The sequence below is a fragment of the Neophocaena asiaeorientalis genome, unplaced genomic scaffold (assembly GCF_003031525.2).
Source record: "Neophocaena asiaeorientalis asiaeorientalis breed wild unplaced genomic scaffold, Neophocaena_asiaeorientalis_V1.1 scaffold104, whole genome shotgun sequence".
In the NCBI taxonomy this organism is placed as follows: Eukaryota; Metazoa; Chordata; class Mammalia; order Artiodactyla; family Phocoenidae; genus Neophocaena; species Neophocaena asiaeorientalis.
In genome coordinates, this window is record NW_020175679.1 from 2,599,810 (window position 1) to 2,620,743 (window position 20,934).

Genomic DNA, 20,934 nt, shown 5'->3' on the forward strand with positions numbered 1-20,934 from the left:
AATAGGCCGGGCCAAGTTGGTATGTTCATTCTTCAGAACTTTCGGTGTCCCTGGGAACCGCCTTCCACCGTAGCTTCCAGTGTCCGCGGGTGTTCTAACTGAGCCCGGGACCTGATGCCTGCTGACACAAAGCTGCAGAGCTGCACAGCTTTAGTGCCATGTTCCTGTTCGCCCCCCAGTCAGGTGTGTTCCATTTGGGGTAAAACTGCTAAAGAACATTTGAAGGGTGTTTCTTGGGGAAGCCGGGTATGAGGACAGAAGTGGGGCTGCGGAGCCCAAGCTGATGCGTCTGGTGCTGGCGGCTCCTCGAGGCCCAGGTGGGAGCAGGCAGGTGGACGCCATGTCTCTGCCCAGGGACTTCTCGGTGCCCGCCTGCTTGACCACACGGGTCCTGGTCAGTGCTGTCAGGAGCTAGGCGAGATGCTCCATTTCTTCGGAGGGTCTCGTGTCCACCCTGCCGGTCAGACCGGAGGCCTCCAGCAGGGACGGCTGGATCTTGCTCTGTCGTCGTGGGCCTCCCTTCCCTGGTGCCCCCGGCCCTGGGGTTTCCCATCATCTGCCAAGTCAATAGCGGCCCCAGAGCCCAGCAAGTGGCCTCACCAGGACCACAGGGGCGGTCGTGCTCAGTGACTCACAGGCTCTCCTCTATGACGTCACCCACTTGGCAGCTGGCAGGACAGCCCCGCCCTTCCTGGGGGCTGTTCCCGGGGTCAGACAGCCGCTGGACCCTGGTCCTGAGTGGCTGAGACGGATCCCTTTGCTCATTCCTGCATCCACATTGGTGCCAACTGGACCCCCAGAGCAGATCCCCTCCCCTTCTGCCTGCCCCTGCTCTGGATCCCCTGACGCCTCTGCTTCGCCCTCACTCCCAGCGGCAGGCGGCCTCCAGGCCCCCAGTCTGGCCCCTTGGGGTCCCTGGTCCACCCCAGGCCGCTGTGCAGACCTGCCTGGATGTCTGGGTCTGCATTTCTGCAGAAGCCTCTGCACTGTCTTCCTGAAGCTGCAGGCCGCTCGGCCTGCCACACGCCATGGTCTTCGGCCCAGGGGGGCCTGCTGTCTTCACAGCGTCTTCCGTCCTCAGAAAGTGCCCGACTGCTCCAGGCCTTGTGTGCTCTTGCTTCCCCTCTTGTCTGCAAACCCTCTCCCTCCTCCAGGACACAGTATGTCTGGGAAGTCCCTCTCGGCGCTGTGGGCTTGTCTCTCCCTGGGAGCTGCAACCATTCGCGTTCACGTGTGAGTCTCCATCAGGGCAGGAACTTCTGCTGTTGCCTTTTGTATTCCCAGGTAAGTGTGGATGGCAGGATGGATGCGTGGACTCCTGCATAGCGCAGGGGGGTGCATGGATAACAGCCAAGACCCTTTCCGAGTTTAAGGTTCTGTGTATCTAAGAGTTTGATGGCAGTCCTTTCACGAGGCCAACTCAGGAATGCGGGGCTCCTTGTAACACACCTGCAGGAACCGATGATGAGACTCTCCCGGGCGCTCCTCCCAAAGATGCGGCATCTCAGGTGCCTCTTCCCAAGAGCTGAGGGCATGTGGCTTCTCCCGGTGCCGCTCTCTATCAGGACGTTCACGGTTATAGCCCTTGTTGGGGAATAACCAGCCAAACCTTCGGACTCCGGAACAAGCTCCCTAAGTCTTCAGAAACATTCTTCTCCCGGGTCTTCATGAGCAGGCGAGCAGCGGCATATGCTGTCTGCACCGGCTGTGGCGAAGCGGAAAGAGCAGGGTCTGGACGTCCAGCTCAGCCCTGGTCCCAGACTCCACAGCAGTCTCACTCCTTTCTCTCGGGGGGCCCTGGTCAATCAGGACCTCCCTGCAGTGCTCAAAGGAAAGCTTCTGGTAAACAGAAAATGTCATTATTCTAGGGCTTTGAAGGTGTTTACCTGAGGCTTATAGAGTATGAACTAGTGCAAGGATGAAACTAACTTTTTTCAGAGTTGTTTCCTTATATTTTGAAATCTCGCTGAAAGATAAGTTTGAAATCCTAGGCTCAGTGCAGTAAAAGTAGGCCCTGCAAATAACTGGGAGCCTCGCTCTGCGAAGGAGCCTGGGGGAATGCAGTATTTTAAGTCCTTTCCTGCCTATGTGTTCCCACACTGACTGTACCCGTGCTACTTCAGAAAAAATTTCAACCGAAAGTCAATACTCCACAAACAAGCATGAGGTCACGGGTGGTCCTATACCAGGAACGCTCCCACGTCACGCAAGGGCACACCAGGTAGCGTGTTCCCACACGCACGCACACGTGGCCAGGAGTCACCCAGCACGCTCTCATGTGAGGTCATGTGACTTTACTCTAGGGACTGCACAGAGATTATTTCTAGCCCCTCTAGCACACCCATGAGACATCCCTCCATCATGGCACACTACCGACTCCAGCCAAGGGCAGGGCTGGGATTCGGGGCCGGGACTCAAACCTGGGCCGTTGACCTTAGGACTGAGCCCTGGGGCTACGTCCACCCGGCACCGTGGAGGCTCTTGGTCTGATGGCCGTGAGGGAGCCCGAAGCCCGTCTGCACCTGATGGGGGTGAGGGGCCCCAAACAATGCGCGTGACTCCGGTTCTCCATCCGCCCCCATCTCTGTCCTTGGTCCGTGGAGAGCCCTGGGGAGGGTCACCCAAGCATGTCTGCTTCCTTGTGTAGGGCGCAGGAGGCAAGGTCCCCTGGAATTCCACACCAGGAAGGTGCAGCTCTGGAGGGGCTGGTGCACTTTCTTCCTGGCGCGTATGCTGCTGGCTGCCCGGAGGCCCAGCGATGCCACAAGGCCTAGTTCGCGGTCAGTCTTTCCTGCTTTCTGGCACCAGGTACCTCCTATTTGTACAATTTCTTCACCTGGTTATACTAAATATTCTGTTTGTATCAGCTCGTGTCTTTAATCAAGGTCACTTCAAATCTTTTTTAGAAAGAGGTGGAGCATAAAACATGTAGACAAATAATGCTTAAAGCCAGTACTGCACAAGGAAGAGCAACGCAGAATCCAGGCCTGCACTCGGGGGAGAGGGGTCCAGGTGCACGGGAGGGATGGGGTGTGTGGGGGACGGCACGTGACAGCCCCGCACGAGGGCCCGGAAGGAGGGGGAGGTGGGAGACGGGACCTGCCGCAGTGACGCGCCAGACGGCAGAGCCCGGGAGCCACCCGAGATTACACCTCAGCTGGGTTTATCCTCAAAGGGTCTGAAAACTGGAGGCTGGCTCAGTCCCACCTGGGGATGCTGTGGAGGTACTTCAGCAGATGGGTTAGCTCGCCACTGGACATGTGTTCGCTGGACCAGAGTGGGCCCCTTGTACAGACCTGCACCACCGCTCTTCCCTGACGGTCTCGGGTTCCTGCAGAAACAGAGGTGTTGGAGGAGGTCACTGACAGGATGTGACCGCTAGCTGACCCCCGAGCTGGACCCAGGCCCCTGTGCTCCTCTGCCCTCCTCGTTCCCAGAACCTGCCTCAAGACGCACCCTGGAGATAATGGTGTGCATCGAGATCGACTGGAGAGTGATGTGACTGAGCCCGGTTAGGGTCTCCCTCCAGGTAAACTCCAAGACTCTGGCGGGCGGGGTGGAAATCTCGAGGCCGCCCAATACAAGCCTAGTATATAAGTTACCTGCCGCCTGCCAATGTGGAGCGTGGCCTCTTGCTTCGGTCTCTCTCTGCCCTCTGTGAGTATGTGGGCAATTTCAGATTCCACCCGGGAAGGTCCCAGGAGGCTGTGAACTAACAAGGGGCCATCGTGAAAGGGGGTAGCCCCCATAGGGACACCCACGGCTTCAAGCTCGAGGAGCATGGAGCCAGGATCTGCAAACACTATTTGAGTTATCGGCTTAGATGTGAGCTCTGCTGGGAGGGTAGAGCCTGGCGTTCACCTGGGCAGATGACAGGCTGGCTCACCTGGGAGGGTGAGGACCACTGCCATGCTCTGACTGTTTGTAACCCCCCAAATTCATGTGTTGAAATCTTAATGCCTGATTTGATGGAATTTGGAAGTGAGACCTGTGGGAGGGGCTTTGGTCCTGAGGGTGGAGCCCACATGAATGGGATTAATGCCCTTATAAAAGAGAGACCCTTTGCCCACCTGCCACGTGAGGACACGGTGAAAAGGTGCTGACTGTGAACCAGGAAGGGGCCCTCACCGGCACCCACCACGCTGCACCTTGATCGTGGGCATTCAGCCTCTAGGGCCGTGGTAAGTGAAGTTGTGTTGTTAAGAAGCCGCTGGCCTGTGGTGTGTTGTTGGCAAGACAGCCATGCTCACCTGGGAGGGTGACCGCCCCGGACTGCAGTAGCTCCTGGTTGAGTTCCAGCTCCTGCCTGGGCGCCCGGCTGGGCAGGTCTCCTGTGCCAGGTGCCCACCCTTCACCCTCGGGGCACAGCGGCTCAGCAAGCAGGTCCGAACACCGGATGGGGCTGCTTCTTCGGAAGCTGCTGCCCTCTCCATAGACATCAGCTGCACAAAGCAAAGAGACCTGGTCAACGATAACGCACTTCTCTGGTCTGAAGGCAGCTACAAATGCAAGGAGAAAACAGGAGACCTGTGAACTTGTCCCATTTCTGGTGGGAAAGGTCAGTGAGCACATCTCAGGTCAGGCTTTTCCTGAGGAGTAATAAATAAATCACATAAATAAACGGGTTCTCAGATCCTGACAACCAGAAAACACCCAAGGGAGAAACATTTTATACCGAATGATGTCATGGATCGTGACCGCAACCTCCTGCATCACCCCAGAGATTGAGGCCTCGAGCTCACACATAACCTCAGAGGGGGCGTCCTCACCCTCCACGCTGCGTAAAAGAAGGGATTCTCCCTCGGCCATCATGTCAGAAGGGGGCCTCGCTTTCACTCGTCCCCTCAAAGAAAGGGTCCTTGCTTCATACATCAACTCAGAGAGGAGGCTTCACCTTCACACATCCGCTCAGTGAGAGGAGCCTCGACCTCAAGAATCACCTCAGACAGGTGGTCGCTGCCTCACACACCTCTCCACAGAGGGTGGCACCACCCTCATGCATCTCCTCAGTGTGGGGGTCTGGCCATATACATGCCTCAGAGAGACCTTCCTCGCCTCACACACCTCTTGAGAAAGGGGATCTTCACGCACGTATCACCTCTGAGAGGGGGGCCTCATCCTCCAAACACACCACTTCAATGAGAAAGGTTTCTTTCCGCCCTCACACATCTCCTCAGAGAGTGGGTCCTCGAGTCACTTGTCACAAAAGAGAATGGGGCCTTGCCCTCCAGTGCCACCTCATAGAGGGGTGCCTGGACCTCAAGAATCACCTCAGAGAGGGGGGGTTACACCCTCACACAACACCTCAGAGGGGTTCCTCATCCTTAAGAATGATCTCAGAGAGGGTGTTTCACCCTCACAAATCTCCTCAGACAAGGAGTTCTCACCTCACACATCTGCTAAGACACAGGGTCCTTGCTGTCACTTGTCATCTCAGAGAGGGGGGCCTTGTCCTCATGCGTCATCTCGACTCCTTTTTGAGCATCACCTCAGGGAGAAGGGGCCACGTCCACCAGCATCACTCAGAGAGTGGGTTCCTGGCCCTCACACGTCACCTCAGAGAGGGGGGCCTCCTTTCTGAGCACCACCTCAGAGAAAGTGGGTCCTCGCTCTCATGCATCTCCTCAGAGAGAGGGGCTTCACCCTCTCACAAATGTGACCTTATTTGGAAAAGGCTCTTTGCAGAAGTGAACTAGTGAAGTTTAGGGTGGGCCCTAAATTGAATGATAGGTGTCTTTACAAGAGAAAGGAGAGGGAGGTTGGAGGCACGGTGAGACACAGGGTGAAGGGCAATGAATTTGGCCAGGGATGCCTGGGGCTCCAGTAGCCAGAAGAGACAGGAAGGACCCTCCCCTGAAGCCTCTGGAGGGAGTGGGACCCTGGGACACCTTGATCTTGGACTTTAGGACCAGAACCGTGAGGATAATTTTCTGCTGTTCAGAGCCATGAAGTCTGTGGTACCTTGCTGTGGCAGTCCCGGAAATGAATACATGTAAACATTTTCAACAGTTGATACGGACATGGAGACAGGCTTCTACTGAATCAAGTGACCAGACCAATTGTCACAGGTGGGAGAGGGGAGGAGGAGGAGGGGAGTGTCGGGGGGAGGAGAGTGAGTGCAGCTGGGACTCTCCCCTGTGCCTGGACAGCTGGAGCCTGTGGTTCTGGTCCCCACAGCTTGTCCTCCCAGGAGAGCCCCTGGCCTGGTGCTGGCTAAGTGCTGGGAGGCCCGCCAGGTGTCACCTCGGGAGCTTCTGAGGGACCTATCCCAGGATCGAGACCTCCTGGGAAGGGTCCTCCCTGCAGCTCCTGGACCACTCTCCTGTCTCGGGATCTCCTGGGGGTCTCCCACAGGGCCAGGGATCTCTTTCTGGGTGAGACTGGCCGCTGCCCTGGCCCCCCTGGCCCTGTGGCCGTGGGTCTGAGAGCCACAGGCCTCGTCCCCGATGGATTCCTCAGAGCTGGAGCCCAGGGGCATAGGGTTCTGCAGGGCCTCCATGTAGGACTTCCTGAACCAGCGTCTGGCCTCCACACTGGCTGGGGCCCTGGGCGGCCGCCTCCTGGAGCTCGGGCTGCCCACCTCTGCGTGGAAGGCGAGGGCTTTGGAGCCGTCCTTCTTGACCATGGGGTCCAGCCTCCCTCCTGGTCCTTCAGGGCTCTCAGGACACTCCCAGGGGTCCTGCTCTGAGGGGCCAACCCCAGTGAGGCCTCCACTGGGACTCCCGGACAGGGTCCCGGGGCTTTCGCACTCAGCCCTTCTTGGGGAAGGAAGACGGCGGGGCTGGTCACTGCTGGGATGCCCACCGCAGTGGGGCAGGGTTGGGGTGTGCTTGGAAGGCGTGCTGCCCTGGGGAGCGGGACTGGCCACAGTTGGTACCGGGGCTGGAGCCTCCGAGGCGCTGTTGGGTGGCGGCTGCTGAGGCCCAGGACCGCTGGGGCAGCTGGGCAGGTTGGTTCCAGTGGTGGGGACAAAGACAGGGTCTGTGACGTTGTTCCAGGGGGTGCGGTAGACCGCCGAGCCTGAGGTCAGCAAGCAGTTTTGCAAGGGGACACTGTTCTGTTCCCCGTTCACCAGTTCCAGGAACTCTCCCGTGAAGACACAGCCGTACATGGTCTCAGGGACAGTGACTTCCTCCGAGCCTTGTCCAAGCCGGGAGAGGCGTTTCAAGACCAGTCTGGCAGGCTGCTTCCCCGCTGCCACAGTGATCTGCAGGTAGAAGTCCCCAGGCCTGAGCCTGACCCCGTGCAGGGGTGCCAGCTGCACCACCACCTTCTCGTGGATGCACAGCGGCCACCCTTCGTGCAGGAAGAGGAAGCCTGCGTACCTGGCCTGAGACAAGAGAGGGATGCAGGGAGATTAGCAGCTGACATGGAACCTGTCAGAGCCCCTGGTCTCTGTCCAGCAGGAGGGTGGGTGACTGGGCCCCCCAGCACCCCAGAACAACAAAGGGATCAGGACTGAAGACAGGGCGGTTAGAAACACATTTGTACCGCTCTTCCTGGGTGGCTGGGGGAGGTGGGCAGCTGGGGACGGGGAGACACTGCAGGCACAGTCTCAGCCCCAGGGGCTGTGGGGCGAGCCGCTTCCAGGGCCGGCCCCACCTGGGCAGGGGCTGGGCTCTCACCCTCTCGCCCCTGCAGCCCTTGGTCTAAGCTCGCGGCACCCAAGGGCAGCCTCCAGCCTCTGGAACTGCAGGGTGGGGACCACGGTGAGAGGGCACAGATCTAGGGCCCCCACGTCATGTCAGCTCCCACCCACAGCAGCCGTCCTTTCTGCTTATTTGAAGGGGTCACTGGAGTTTGCAACCAAGCTGTCGATGATGGGGTGAGTCCTTAACCACCTCTTTGAGAAGAACTTGCTCTAGAAAAAAGGTTTCGACTTCAAGATGGATGAGCCAGTGTCTCCGTGGGGCAGGAGGGTGTCAGGCTGTTAGGGAACAGCGGTGGGACGCCCACCTGCCAGAGCTGCAGACACAGGTTCTGAAACGGGATCACATTCTCCTGTTTGGGTTTAGTTCCAGCATTTTTTTTTGCAGCTTTCCTTACTCCAGCGCTGACTTACTGCACAAACCCTAATTAAGTAATACAGAAAATGAAAAAGAGAGGGCTTCCCTGGTGGCACAGTGGTTGAGAGTCCGCCTGCCGATGCAGGGGAAGAGACTTTTAACTTTTCTGTGCCCTTAGCCACTGTTTATTATTAGTTACTTAAACTGCAGTAGTAGACAGAATTTGGTATTCTTGTCAGCAGTCACCCCAAGCGAGCACTTCCGTTACTCAGTTACCATCCTGATGGCTACTTAAGGATCCTCTATTGTCAGAATCAACAGTGCTTCTACGGATTTCTATTGTAAATTAAAAATGCAAGGAACATGCTCATGATATCATTTTCATGGTATTCTTTTAAATGATCATTTTCTGGGATTAGGATTACAGGATCAAAGGCTATGACTGTCCTTTATGATTCTTGACAGTATGACCAATTTGTCACCAAGAGCCATACGTCAGCAGGGGGTATCACAGTAAGGTATCAGCGCGCCCACGGATTAGCAGCGTAAGGCTTTACAGCAACAAACTGTTTCCTGAATTAACACGTGTGCTGTGGGATACTGTTGTTTTAATTCACACCACGTGACTGTGAAGCCAGCGGTTTCCTGATGCTTGTTTTCTGTGAATTCTCATGTACTTTTGCTCTTTCTATGAATTGTGGTCCTATTTTTGCCTTAGTTACTGCGAGATTTTAAAAAAACATTTAACAGACAGTAATTTTGCCCTCATCGGACACGTATCCACCGCAGTTCTGAAAGGCAAACTCTCTACAGTTTTGATTGTAAATCTTTCTACTCCTCTGGAATCCAAATTCAACAGATGCTATAAATATAGTCATGTTCTGAATAGTTCCAGTTCTGAGAAAACGCCAGGTTGAAAAGGAGCTTTCTTTCTCTCATTTCAACACCTTCTCTAAATGGTTGTTTGAGAATTCCCTGGCGGTCCAGTGGTTAGGGCTCCATGCTCTCACTGCTGAGGGCCCGGGTTCAGTCCCTGATCAGGGAACTAAGATCCCACAAGCCGGGCGGTGCAGCCAAAAAAAAAAAAAAGAACCCCAAAAGATCCCAAAACAGGGGCTTCCCTGGTGGCGCAGTGGTTGAGAGTCCGCCTGCCGATGCAGGGGACGCGGGTTCGTGCCCCGGTCTGGGAAGATCCCACATGCTGAGGAGAGGCTGGGCCCGTGAGCCATGGCCGCTGAGCCTGCGCGTCCGGAGCCTGTGCTCCTCAACAGGAGAGGCCACAACAATGAGAGGCCCACGTACAACAAAAAAAAAGAACCCAAAACAAATCAAAGAAAGGTTGTTTGAGGTGTTTCAAGGAAGAGGTGTTAGAACCAAAGCTTTTTTATTCAAAAGGAGGTGGGTGGGCTTCACTGTTTAAGAGCTACAGTTCAGCTGCTAAAAACAAGCGCAGAGTCTTTCTTTATAAGGAGCTTTCACAAAGCGGTTCAGGAACCTGCACGCCACAAGATCATAGCAGGTTTTCAAACATCATAGACGCATCACATCAGTTATTACCATATTCCAAAAATCTCAGCATTCCTTTCCCGCTTGGGTGACTAAAAACAAACAAAACAAAACTTTTCTGGTCCCTTGGAAGAGCCAGAACAGGGACTTGGCTGTGGATTAAATGTGAAAACTACAGCTGAGCTTCCCTGGGTCCTTGACAACTTCACGTACTGCTGCCCTGTGCAGACCATCCACTGTCCAGGCTGTCCTGGGCAAGGGGGCAGGCGACCTTCCTGGGCCTGACTGGGCACAGAGGGACAAGCTTCCCTCTGCGCGTGTCCATGGAACACTGTCCCAACCATCTGCCTGTTGGGGTCCTGTCTCCCTGACCCTGTGGCAGAGGCTGGTGCCCAGGTGGTCCGCTCAACGACGTATTACCAGGCTCCAGGAGCACCTGAACATGTTTGTTCATATTTCAGGAAGACTGACCAGCCTCCCAGATGGTGACTAGGTGTTCTGCAACGTGCCCTTGGCCTGAGCTCTGTGCATGGAGTCTGGCTGCCACACGCAGCTTGCTGCCTCGTCAGTGTCTGTAGGTTTCAGCCAGGGCTGAGAATTACACACCCAGGTCCGGAGCAGTCAGTTAAGGCTGCCATAGGCTACAACATCACCTTTTATCTCCAACCTTTTAAGGTTTCCTTTCTATCTTGCTAAGTAGGAGATGTTTCCAAAGTGAAGAAAGTTGAACAAGCAGAACTGCCCTGTATCCACACTCAGGGGCCTTCAACAGCACAACAAGCTGAGGTCACTGCATGTCCTCTTGTGCTTGTTTTATTTATTTATTTATTCTTGGCTGCGTTGGGTCTTCCTTGCTGTGTGTGGGCTTTCTCTAGTTGCGGCGAGCAGACTCCTTGTTGCGGTGGCTTCTCTTGTTGCGGAGCACGGGCTCTAGGCATGTGGGCTTCAGTAGTTGTGGCACGTGGGCTCAGTAGTTGTGGCTCGCAGGCTCTAGAGCGCAGGCTCAGTAGTTGCGGCGCCCAGGCTTAGTCGCTCCGCGGCATGTGGGATCTTCCGAGACCAGGGCTCGAACCCGTGTCCCCTGCATTGGCAGTTGGATTCTTAACCACTGCGCCACCAGGGAAGTCCCTTGTGCTTGTTTTTAAAATGTACGTTAAAAAACACAGATATAAAACAAACTTACAACCTCTTTTTGGCTTAATATATCACAATCTGTGTATACTAATCCATCATATTTATACATTATTGATTTAACCTTTCTTCTAATATGTATGCCTGTGTTTTACTATTATAAGTAACATTGCAACACATATTATTGGGAATGAATCTGGACCTGCATTTTATTTGTTTTTTGTTTGTTTGTTTGTTTGTTTTGACGGTACACGGGCCTCTCACTGCTGTGGCCTCTCCCGTTGCGGAACACAGGCTCCGGACGCGCAGGCTCAGTAGTTGTGGCGCCCAGGCTTAGTCGCTCCGCGGCATGTGGGATCTTCCGAGACCAGGGCTTGAACCCGTGTCCCCTGCATTGGCAGTTGGATTCTTAACCACTGCGCCACCAGGGAAGCCCTGGACCTGCATTTTAGATCACTTGCTGTGGCTAAACTTTCTGAGTCCAACTGTACATGACAATTTAAAGATTCTGCATACATTAAAACAACTGCTTTCCAGAGAGGTCATCCCAATTTTCACCACAATGAGAAGAGCATCACCTTGTCTATCGTACTGAACTCTCTCTGCTCTGAATACTAACCTGTCTATTTTTCTGCTCATTAGCAAGCAAAAATTTGTGTCTTGTCATTTGCTTTGCATTTCTCAGACCACATGGTATATCTGTTTTGATTCTTTTACTTTCAGTCTTTGGATTGTCTTTGCATTTAAAGGGCAATTCTTATAACCAGCATTTAGTTGGTCTTGCCTTTTTTCCAGTCTGACAATCTCTGTATTTTAGTTGGAATGTTAAATTCACTTAATGACATTTAATATAATTATTGACATGGCTGGATTAAATCTATCATCTTGGCATAAAACTTCTATTTGCCCTATCTTTGTACCTTTGTTCTTCCTTTTATCTCCTCTTCTATTTTTTAGATTCCATTTATTTCCTCTATTGAACTTTTAGTTATACCTATCTGTGTTATTTTTAGTGGTTGCTCTCAATATTACGATATGCATCTTTAACTTATCACAGTCTATCTTAAAGCAATAGTTTATTATTTTAAAACAATGTAAGAACCTTACAGCAGTAAGGTAAAATAATGACATTTCCAGCTAAATAAAAGAGTAGACTAGCACAGATGCTATGCAAGAAATGCTAAAGCTATAATTTCAAATTTATAATTTTAGCATTATAAAGCTATAACGCTAAATGCTGTCATTCGATTTACTCCCTTCCACAGTTTGTGCTCTTGTTGTCATATGTCTTATCGCTACATTTGTTATAAATCCCACAATACATTGCTTTAAGTGGTCAGTAATTTTGTGTGTGTGTGTGTGTGTGTGTGGTCACTAATTTTTAAAAGAAATCCACACTTACAAATTTAGCCTTTCTTTGTGCTCTTCATTTTTCTGTAGATCTGAGCTTCTGCCTGGTACCATAGACCTTCAGACAAGCATAGCGTCTGTGCTAGTCTACTCTTTTATTTATCTGGAAATGTCATTATTTTATCTTCCTGTTGAAAGATATTTTTTGCTGTATATAGAATTTTAGGTTGACTTTTCTTCCTTTAACTTTTTTTTTTTTTTTTAAACATCTTTATTGGGGTATAATTGCTTTACAATGGTGTGATTGTCTTCTGAAGTCCAATGCTTCCGATAAAAAGCCACCATCATTCTTATTGCTGCCCCTGTAAGTTAAGATTTCCCCTTGATGATGGGTTTTCAGCATTTAATTACAATGTGTCTAAGTGTCGTTCTGTTGGTATTTATCCTGCTCCGGGTATGATGAGCTTCCTGGATCTATGTGTTAGATCTGTGTTTTTTAACAAATTGTTAAATTATCCAACAATATTTCTTTAAATATTTTTTCGGCCCTATTTTCTCACTCCTCCCCTTCTGGGAATCCGCTTGCACATGTGTCTGACCTGATACTCCCATAAGTTACTGACGCTTGCTCACCTTTTCCCCTCCTCTCTCTCCTCTCTGTGCTTCCATCTGCTTCGTTTCTTCAGGCATGTCTTCAAATCATGTATCCTATCTTTTGCTGCATCCAGTCTGCATTAGTCCCATCCAGTAAGTTTTTTTTTTAATTGCAGATAGAGTATTTTTAGTTCTAAGATTTCCATTTTGTTCTCATTTTACAGTTTCCAAATCGTTCCTGAAATTCTTCATCCACTTCATCCATATTTACTTGTAGATTATTTAATATGTTTATCATAGTTTTTAAAAAGTCGGCCGTATAATTCCAAACCTGGGTGGTCTGTGAGTCTCTTTCTATTGACAATTTTTTCTCCTTTTTATGGGTTGATAATCTGGTGCCTTTGCACGTTTTGTAATTTTTAAATTTTATGCCTGAGCTTTTGCCTAAAGCTGATAATTTTTTAAAAAGAGGAAAGCTTTACTCTGTTAGACAGCTAGGATGAAGGGTTTATCAGTTTAAAGCACTTAGAAACAGAGCAAGTTTGGGGTAGGTTGTGGCTTTAAACTCTCCAGGAGTCCAGTGAGGTATCTCTTCACTTTTCAGCTCAGCCCCCGAGTCTCTTGGCCACCAAGAATAGCTTATAAAATTTACATTGCTTGAGGCTTGGTTCAACTTTCAGAAATTTCGGTTTACCGTTTCAAGTGCTCCAGTGGTTAGGTTCACAACTCTCCATCCAGGGAGGCCTGGTACCAACTGCTGCTGGACTTCTGAACTGGGACATGTTAAAACTATGAGATGAAAATTTTAAGACCGTGAGACCATAAGAGTTGGAAATCACGACACTTTGAAACTGTGTGATTTTAAGATGTTGATATATTTTGCTTTCTGGTCCCACCCCTCAGTCTACACTTATTCTGTCAGAGAATTTCTAGGGTTAGTAGAGAGGATTATCGTCACATTCGAGGCTCCTCCAGATTCCACCCTGGTGTTCCAGCCCTGAGGTCTCTGAAGCCCGGCTCCTCCTGGTCTGAGCAGAGATGGTCCTTCTCTGCCAGCTCATCACCCGTCCTCCCTGAAGCCTCAGTGACTCGCCCCAGGGATGAACGCGTCTTCTGCTCTTTGCTCACTTAGGAAGGCACTGCCACTCCACCGTTAAGTTCTTTTAGCTCTTTGTGTATCCACAGCTCTTGGACGGCTTTAAAGGAAGGTGTAATTGTTTGGTTCACATCAGAATTTCTTGTTGTTTTGGCAAGAGTAAAGGTCTTTCATACACTTCTACATCCTAGATGGAAATAGGACTCACCTGTTCATCAGCTCTGTTTTGCCAGTTTCCTTTGTGGTTCTGTTAGGAGTACCTTTACAAATTTCCAAATAGAAGGGTGTCTTTTAAAAACCTGATTTCTAGCTTTATTGCTTTGCGGTCTTAAGAAATCAGTTCTCTGGTATTTGTTAACATGTTATCGCTAATGGTCAATTCTGGTCAAATTTGGTAAATGTATATGAATGCTTAAGAATGTATGATCTTTAATATTCTCTAATTGTATACATCCTTGAGATAATGTATATCTTCTAATGGTAAAACTTGGCTAGAATTTTATCAAATTTGGTTAAGTCTGGAGAAGGTTCCATCTGTGCTTGGGAACTACATGTATTCTAAAATTGCTGGGCTCGGCACGCCGCGCATGCCTGTTAGCAGAGAGACATATCGTGTTCAGATGTTTATCTTCAGTAATATGTGGCCTGCTTTTCCTCTTTGCTTTGGAGGGAGGCGAAATCTCCCACTTGTAATTCCCTCAGTTTATGCTTCGAGCACTTTCAGGCTGTGTTGTTAGGAGTTTGCGGATTGCTGCACCTTCCTGGTTGTCAGCAGTATTATTATTGAATGGTCCCCTTCAGCCCTATCAACGCATTTGCCTTTTACTGTATTTAGTTTGTTATGAATATCGCTACATCCATTATCCTTGGTTAGAATTCTGCTGGCCTACCGTTTTCAACCTGTTATTATATATGTTGTACTTTTATTTCCATGTTTTTATCTTGCTTATTCCCTTCTCCTTTTCTGATTTCCATTTGATTTCACTTTTTAAGTTCTAATCCCTTGCCCCTGCTTTCCCCCCTTGCAGAAACATTCTGTTTTACATCTTTCTGATTACTTTTCTTTAAACTTCTCCAAGCATTTTTTGGACACAAACCGTGATGAAACAAAGTTACAAATAAGTCAGCCAGTGATTTTAAGCCTGTCTGGTTTCTACAGAGGGATGGGAAAATAGTGGTCATCGAACTCTCAGGTTAACATAGAAACATCTTAAAATTAATATGATTAATAATGATCTCCGAGCCACATGCTTCGATGACACTTGGTAAATGAATAAAAAGTGCATTGAATTTACATTAACTAAAGTATTTTTACATTCACAGTTGTCAAGATAAGTTCATTTTCTCCGATGTCATACAGATGATCAAATTTTAATTTCTTAATTAAAAAGTAAAAAGCAATATAAATATGAAAATAGTAAGGCTGTCCCTAAATTTCATTTTATGCCTTTTAAATACTTATAAATATGCATCATATTAAAGAGTAACATTATTCATATGGCTTTTTCAGAAGATAAGCAGTTTGGAAGTGGGAAGGGTGATGACGTGTTAAAAAGGAAGGAAAAAGAATATTAGAAGAAAGAAGACAAAACATTAGCTCAGAAAAGCTTTTCAAGACACGCCTTTGAAAGGGAGCAAGTGTTTTCAGATCCAACTTAAAGCAGCTTGGTTGTGTGTGCTGCTTTTATCTCCTGACAGGCAAATTTCTCTGCTTCTTCCCTATCAATAAACACCCTTTACATGTGCAAAAGGTACATAATCATGAAGGAAATACCCTCTAGGCAGACTACTGCGAACCAAGAATTAAATCGAGGATATCCATGGTCATTTCTCTACCACACTCAGTTAAAAGACATTCAAACAGCTTAATAAATCAAAGTAGCCCAGTGGGAGTTTTTCAAAAAGCCCTAATTCAATATGAATGGAGCAGTAAAAGGTGATGATTAATAAAGGTCTTACTTTTTAAGATCTAGCCATGAATCTCTGCAGCAGTTCACTGCAACATACCTGCAACGTGGCTGTCATTAGTTTTAACACTGCCTCAGAAGCAACCTACAATAAAAGTATCCTCCAAATAACTAAACACATAAGAGATTCACTCATCAGGGTCTGTCTGTGCTACTGGAACTGCTCCCGTACGTCCTGAGATGACTACTCAGGAGGGGGACTCAGTCCCTTCGTACATAGACTGCAGCGAGGGTCCCCTGGGGCACCAGACAGAAGCCTGCGGACAGTGGGCTCCATGCTCACTGGCAGGTTGAGAAGCCCTGTTTCTGGGACATATGCCTTATTTCACCAATTATTTGGAACCAGGAAAAGGTGGAGCCAGAAGCCGAAGGGAGTAAGCTGAGCCAGTGCCCAAAGGACCAATGGAACAGAGGAAAATGGGACGGTTTCCCCAGTCATGTGTTTAAATGCTCCCAAAAAAGTGGCTGAGACTACAATTTATTTTTATTTTTTAATAATACCCTGCTTTCTTTCAGAAAGAAAACAACAAATGCTCACTTGAAGGACGTCCGCTTAACCCCTGGATTAGTCGGAAATGCACAGAAGCATATCCTCCTTCTTTGCTTCCTTCACCAGTATATTCCCCTGGATCTAAAACCCCTACGGCTCAGATTAGGTATTTTCCAGCTACCAGATTAAAACCCTGCCTGTCTCTCCTCCCTAGTCAAAAGTGAGCGGGCGGGCCTCACACGGGCTCCATCCCCGAGGAGGTACTCACGCGGGCCTCCCGCTGCAGGTGCTGCAGGGCCCTCTTGGCTGGGATGAGGAAGTCCAGGAGGCAGCGCAGCCCGTCCCCACCGTAGAGCTTCTCGGCCACGCTGAACAGCTGCCAGAGCACCGTGGCTGCCGTGGCCTCAAAAGGTGGGTAGAGGGCAGAGAGTGTGTTCTGTATGTAGGTGTCGAGGGATTCCAGATCCTGAGTTGGAAGAGAGGTTTGCGAAATTTAATACAACTAATAAGACAGGTGCACTGGACACCTTCACAGGCTAGCACTGAGGCGTCCACTGTGAAGGCACCTGCTGTATGTCCGGGGATGTGAGTTATCTTTGTGAAACACAGGAGGTATGGGCGAATCCCCAGCACAGAGAAGAGTTCCTGTCGGGGAGGACTGGTTGGTCCTCACGTTGTCACAGAGCAGAAGCATCTGAGGAAGTGCCCATGTGTGTGACAGGTACACCTGACACCTGTGCCCACGAGGGGAACCCTATCTAATGCCTGTGAGTGACGGCTGTCATTGTTATCACAGGAGGCACCGCCAAGTTTGGTCTGACGTAAGTTCCATCCCATCAAATTCTGAAACATGCACCTTAAATGATGCTTTTTAGGATCTTCCGTGGAGCGTGGGGGATTTCTCAGGGGCTTCCCCCTTCCCCAGCACTCCTGGCTCTGCATAGGGAATGGGGGGCCCTTGTGGGGAGGACAGAGCTGGTCCATATGCCATTTTATACTCAGAAAAGAAGTTCATCCTAGGAAATACATTTCACTTGTACTGATGATTTTTTTAAATTTAAATAGAAACCATTAGGGCATCCTGCATCATAATCCCAGAATTGTGCTCATTCAGTCAGTCCAAAAACAGCTATCGTTGGTATCTGATTTCCCCTTTAACTTTTGGTGCAACATGCTTTTATATAAAGACAGAGAGCTTTTAGTTTAAAAAATACTTAATTCTATTTTTAGATGTAACATTTCCTGAGGAATGCCATAAGGTTTATTTGTTTGGAGAGGAAATGCAAGGCCACAAATAACAGTTAAAAGCCAAAGAGTTTAAAATTGCATAATTGATTTTTAAAGGAACAATGATTACTGTCTGAGACTCCTCTGAATGGCTAATCATAGATACTTTCCCAAGGAAACTGAAAATAAAGCAGTGCATCCTCTGAGTCTGCAGTAAATGAGGACTCGAAGAGAAACCATCTGTGCTGCCCGAGAGCCAAGAGCCGGGAGCCGGCAGCCGGGAGCCGGGAGCCGAGAGCCGGGAGCCGTGTGCTGCAGGGTCGGTTCAGAGGCTGGAAGCCCTCCACCTCCCCGTCAGCCTGGTGAGGCCCCCAGGCCCGCACAGGGCCTTCCTGCCACGTCCTGTCCCCCGCCAGACAGGGCCACTCCCTTGTCAGTAGGAATTCTCTAAATACTGATTCTTCCCCAAAGTGCCACGTGCTCTGGCTTCCAAGAACTCAAATCACACCTGAGCCACAAACAAACATCAATCCAGGGACTGAACAGAGCTGGTCTGGAGTGGGGGCAGGCCTCAGCCTCCCCGGAAGTGACTAGAGATACAAACCGGCTGGAAGGAGGTGGGGTGCGGCCCGGAGCGCAGTCTCTAAGGACCTACTTTGAATTGAAATGCAAACTTCAGGCCCTCCCTGGGAGAGACACCGCTCAGATGCCCAAGCCCTGGCTGAGGCGAGGGCGTGTAAATGTCAACCCTGGTCTATATCAGCTGCGGCACATCACAGAGTCCCCGAGATTTCTGCACTTCTGGTTTCTCCATTGGTAAAATGGAAAGGTTACTATGAATCTACTCCACCGATTATTCCACAAGGTAACAACGTATTTCATCTTGAAAGGACTTCAGAGCTTTTCATTTTTTAGTACAAAATGCAAACTGACAATGAAATGTTGGCTTTTAAGGCATTTTGGCTGAATTTAGCTCTTAGTTCATTTAGTCCTTTGAAGGTGTTCGATAAAAAGTGTGCAGGGGGCTTCCCTGGTGGCGCAGTGGTTGAGAGTCCGCCTGCCGACACCCGCCATCAGTCCAGACTGGTGTCCTCGCGATGAAATAAGAGTTCAGCTGGAAGTAAGAGTTTTGTTCATTCTAAACCGGAAAAGGTCACGTCAACTCAGAAAAATCTCCCGTAGTCTTCATTACAGCAAACCGAACTTTTCTACCCCGGGTCCTCCGTGGAGACCCAGCCCCAGCAGAGCGTGCGCGAGCTTCGGGGCCTGCAGACGAGTTTGGGCTGCTCGGCCAATGGACACCGTTTGCCTCTGCAGCCATATTTACGGTTCTTTCAGAGAAAAATTGATAGGAGCCATTCTTTCCTGCTTAATTTATCTGGAAAACCCTTTGTCAGGAAAGAAAAGTGCTCTTGAAATTTGTCAGCTCAATCAGACGTGTGGCTCCTCACGTATAAAGATAGAAACTCATTTTCATCCCTCCAAGGTTTTGTTGTCCTTTTTTGTTCACGTCACTGTTAAACTGAGCCAAAACAAAACACCTTCAAAAGCAAGTTCCCTCTTGCCTGAGTCCAGCTGCTTTGCGGGCGTCTGTCTGCCTGGCATCCTGTCTTCAGCCAGCACACCTGGCCTCCCTACGCCTTTTGCATGTTTCCAACAGAGAAAAAACTAATTCTAGACGACACCCAATGGACGACTGAAATTAATTTTTCTAAATTGTAGATCTGACAGCCGATTTCACCTAAATCACCAATTACATGGTTTTTTTTTTCTTTGCTTGCTTTTCTTTTTACACTTTTGGATTACATTCCTACATAAATAAAGAGGCAGCAGGTACAGAGACGGTAAGTGGGAGTGTGATATTGTATGTTTGCACTACTGGGTTTAAAATGTTACCTAACATCTTTCCAAAGCATCCTCTGAGTGGGGACCCCCGACCACAGCTGTGACACAGCAGCTGCGAGGAAAGTTGGGAACTAGTCTGACTGGGAACCCTTCCAGAAACCCTGGAAGAGTGCCCCTCAGGCTGGCACTGCTCCTTGCCTGATGGCGCCCTGAAGGTAGCTGCTATCAGATCCTAACTTGATATTAACCACTGAGGTAAGAAGCCCACAACATCTGGGCTTTTACACATGGCTCCTGTGCTTTCTTAAAGGACCTCATGATTTAGCCTTAATCTTTAGTTTTGGTGGGACAGATGAAGACTGCTGACACTGGGCTGAGGTTGTTTGGGAATTGGGGCTGGGCCTGGGCCTGTGCTGGAGCACATTTGTTTTTTCCAGAAAGAAGGTGGGGTGAAAGCTTCAAGTCTGCAGACATTCTAGCACGGAAAGCGCTACAGGGAAACCTCACAAGGCCATACTGGAGTGCAGGAACGTAGAGGTAAGTGGCAGCATGTTTAAGCAAAATTTAAGGTATTTTAAGGGAAATGCAAACTCTATATGCATGATTAGAAGAATCAAAACAGATATTCTAATAAGAAACCTGTACTGTGTGTACTTGCAATGCTAAACGGTGCTTTTCATGCACCCTCCCTGCCACCGAACTGCCCCAAGAAAGTGACCACAAAGCATAATGGTCCCAGGCACAGACAGGCAGGGCATGTGTGGCTCCTGCCATGTGAATGGGCCCTGGGTTTCCTGAGAAAGGGACCTGAGAGGGACAGAGAAGGACTTGTCACACAAAACTGGGAGGGATGTCAACTCTGAAGATGAAGCTAACCCTGGAGCCCCAAACCACGCTCTGAAAGGGCCTGGCAGGCGCTTACAACTCCTGGAATTACACAACAGGGGGAGCCCTGGGGGCAAACACAGTAGAGAGGGGGTGGTGCTGGTGCAAACAAGAAGCTCCCAGTGGCAGCCGGGCGCAGAGTGCGAGCAGCCTGACGGGCAGAGCCGGACAAGTGCCGGCTGGGGGCTCTGCTGGGGGCTGTGTAGGCAGCATGTCTGCACAGCCTGGCTCTCGGGCGCTCACTGGGAGTCACACACCTGGTCCAGGAGGGAGGTGGGCAAACACCTGTGCACGAGTGTTCCTCACCCACGGAGAAGAACGACCCCAGGAGGTGGAGATACCCCAAGCCACAGACCGGCAACCAGGGCAGGGTTTCCCACACAGTTTGGGTTTCCACCTGTGGTCAAGGCAATAGCTCTCTTTCTCCTCAAAGTGTTCGAATTTGGACAATAAACGATATGGCTAGTCTGCTTATAACATGTGGGTTTCCTTGAGCCCATAAGGGGATAGCTCTCAGCTCAAGTACCAAAGTTTAACCCTGAATTTTCAGTTTGATTGGTACTATAAATGGGTATACCACACTGAACAAAAGGATGAAGTGAGTGAGTGTGGAGGTGAGTGTGGAGGTGAGGGAGGAGGTGAGCGTGGAGGTGAGGGAGAGTGGAGGCGAGGGTGGTGGTGAGGGTGGAGGTGAGTGTGGAGGTGAGCGTGGAGGTGAGGGTGGAAGTGAGTGTGGAGGTGAGTGTGGAGGTGAGGGAGGGTGGAGGTGAGGGAGGGTAGAGGTGAGGGTGGCGGTGAGGGTGGAGGTGAGTGTGGAGGTGAGGGTGGAGGTGAGGG

General features: G+C 50.0%; 1 protein-coding gene across 1 annotated transcript in view; it reads right to left on the reverse strand.

Moving 5' to 3' along the window:
• PLEKHG4B (pleckstrin homology and RhoGEF domain containing G4B) overlaps positions 1-20,934 on the reverse strand; it is a 54,476-nt gene that overhangs the window by 23,752 nt on the left and 9,790 nt on the right. The window contains 4 exon segments of the mRNA XM_024731987.1: positions 3,208-3,331; positions 4,251-4,442; positions 6,067-7,330; positions 16,409-16,606. Of these exon segments, the coding sequence (XP_024587755.1) occupies positions 3,208-3,331; positions 4,251-4,442; positions 6,067-7,330; positions 16,409-16,606 (1,778 nt within the window).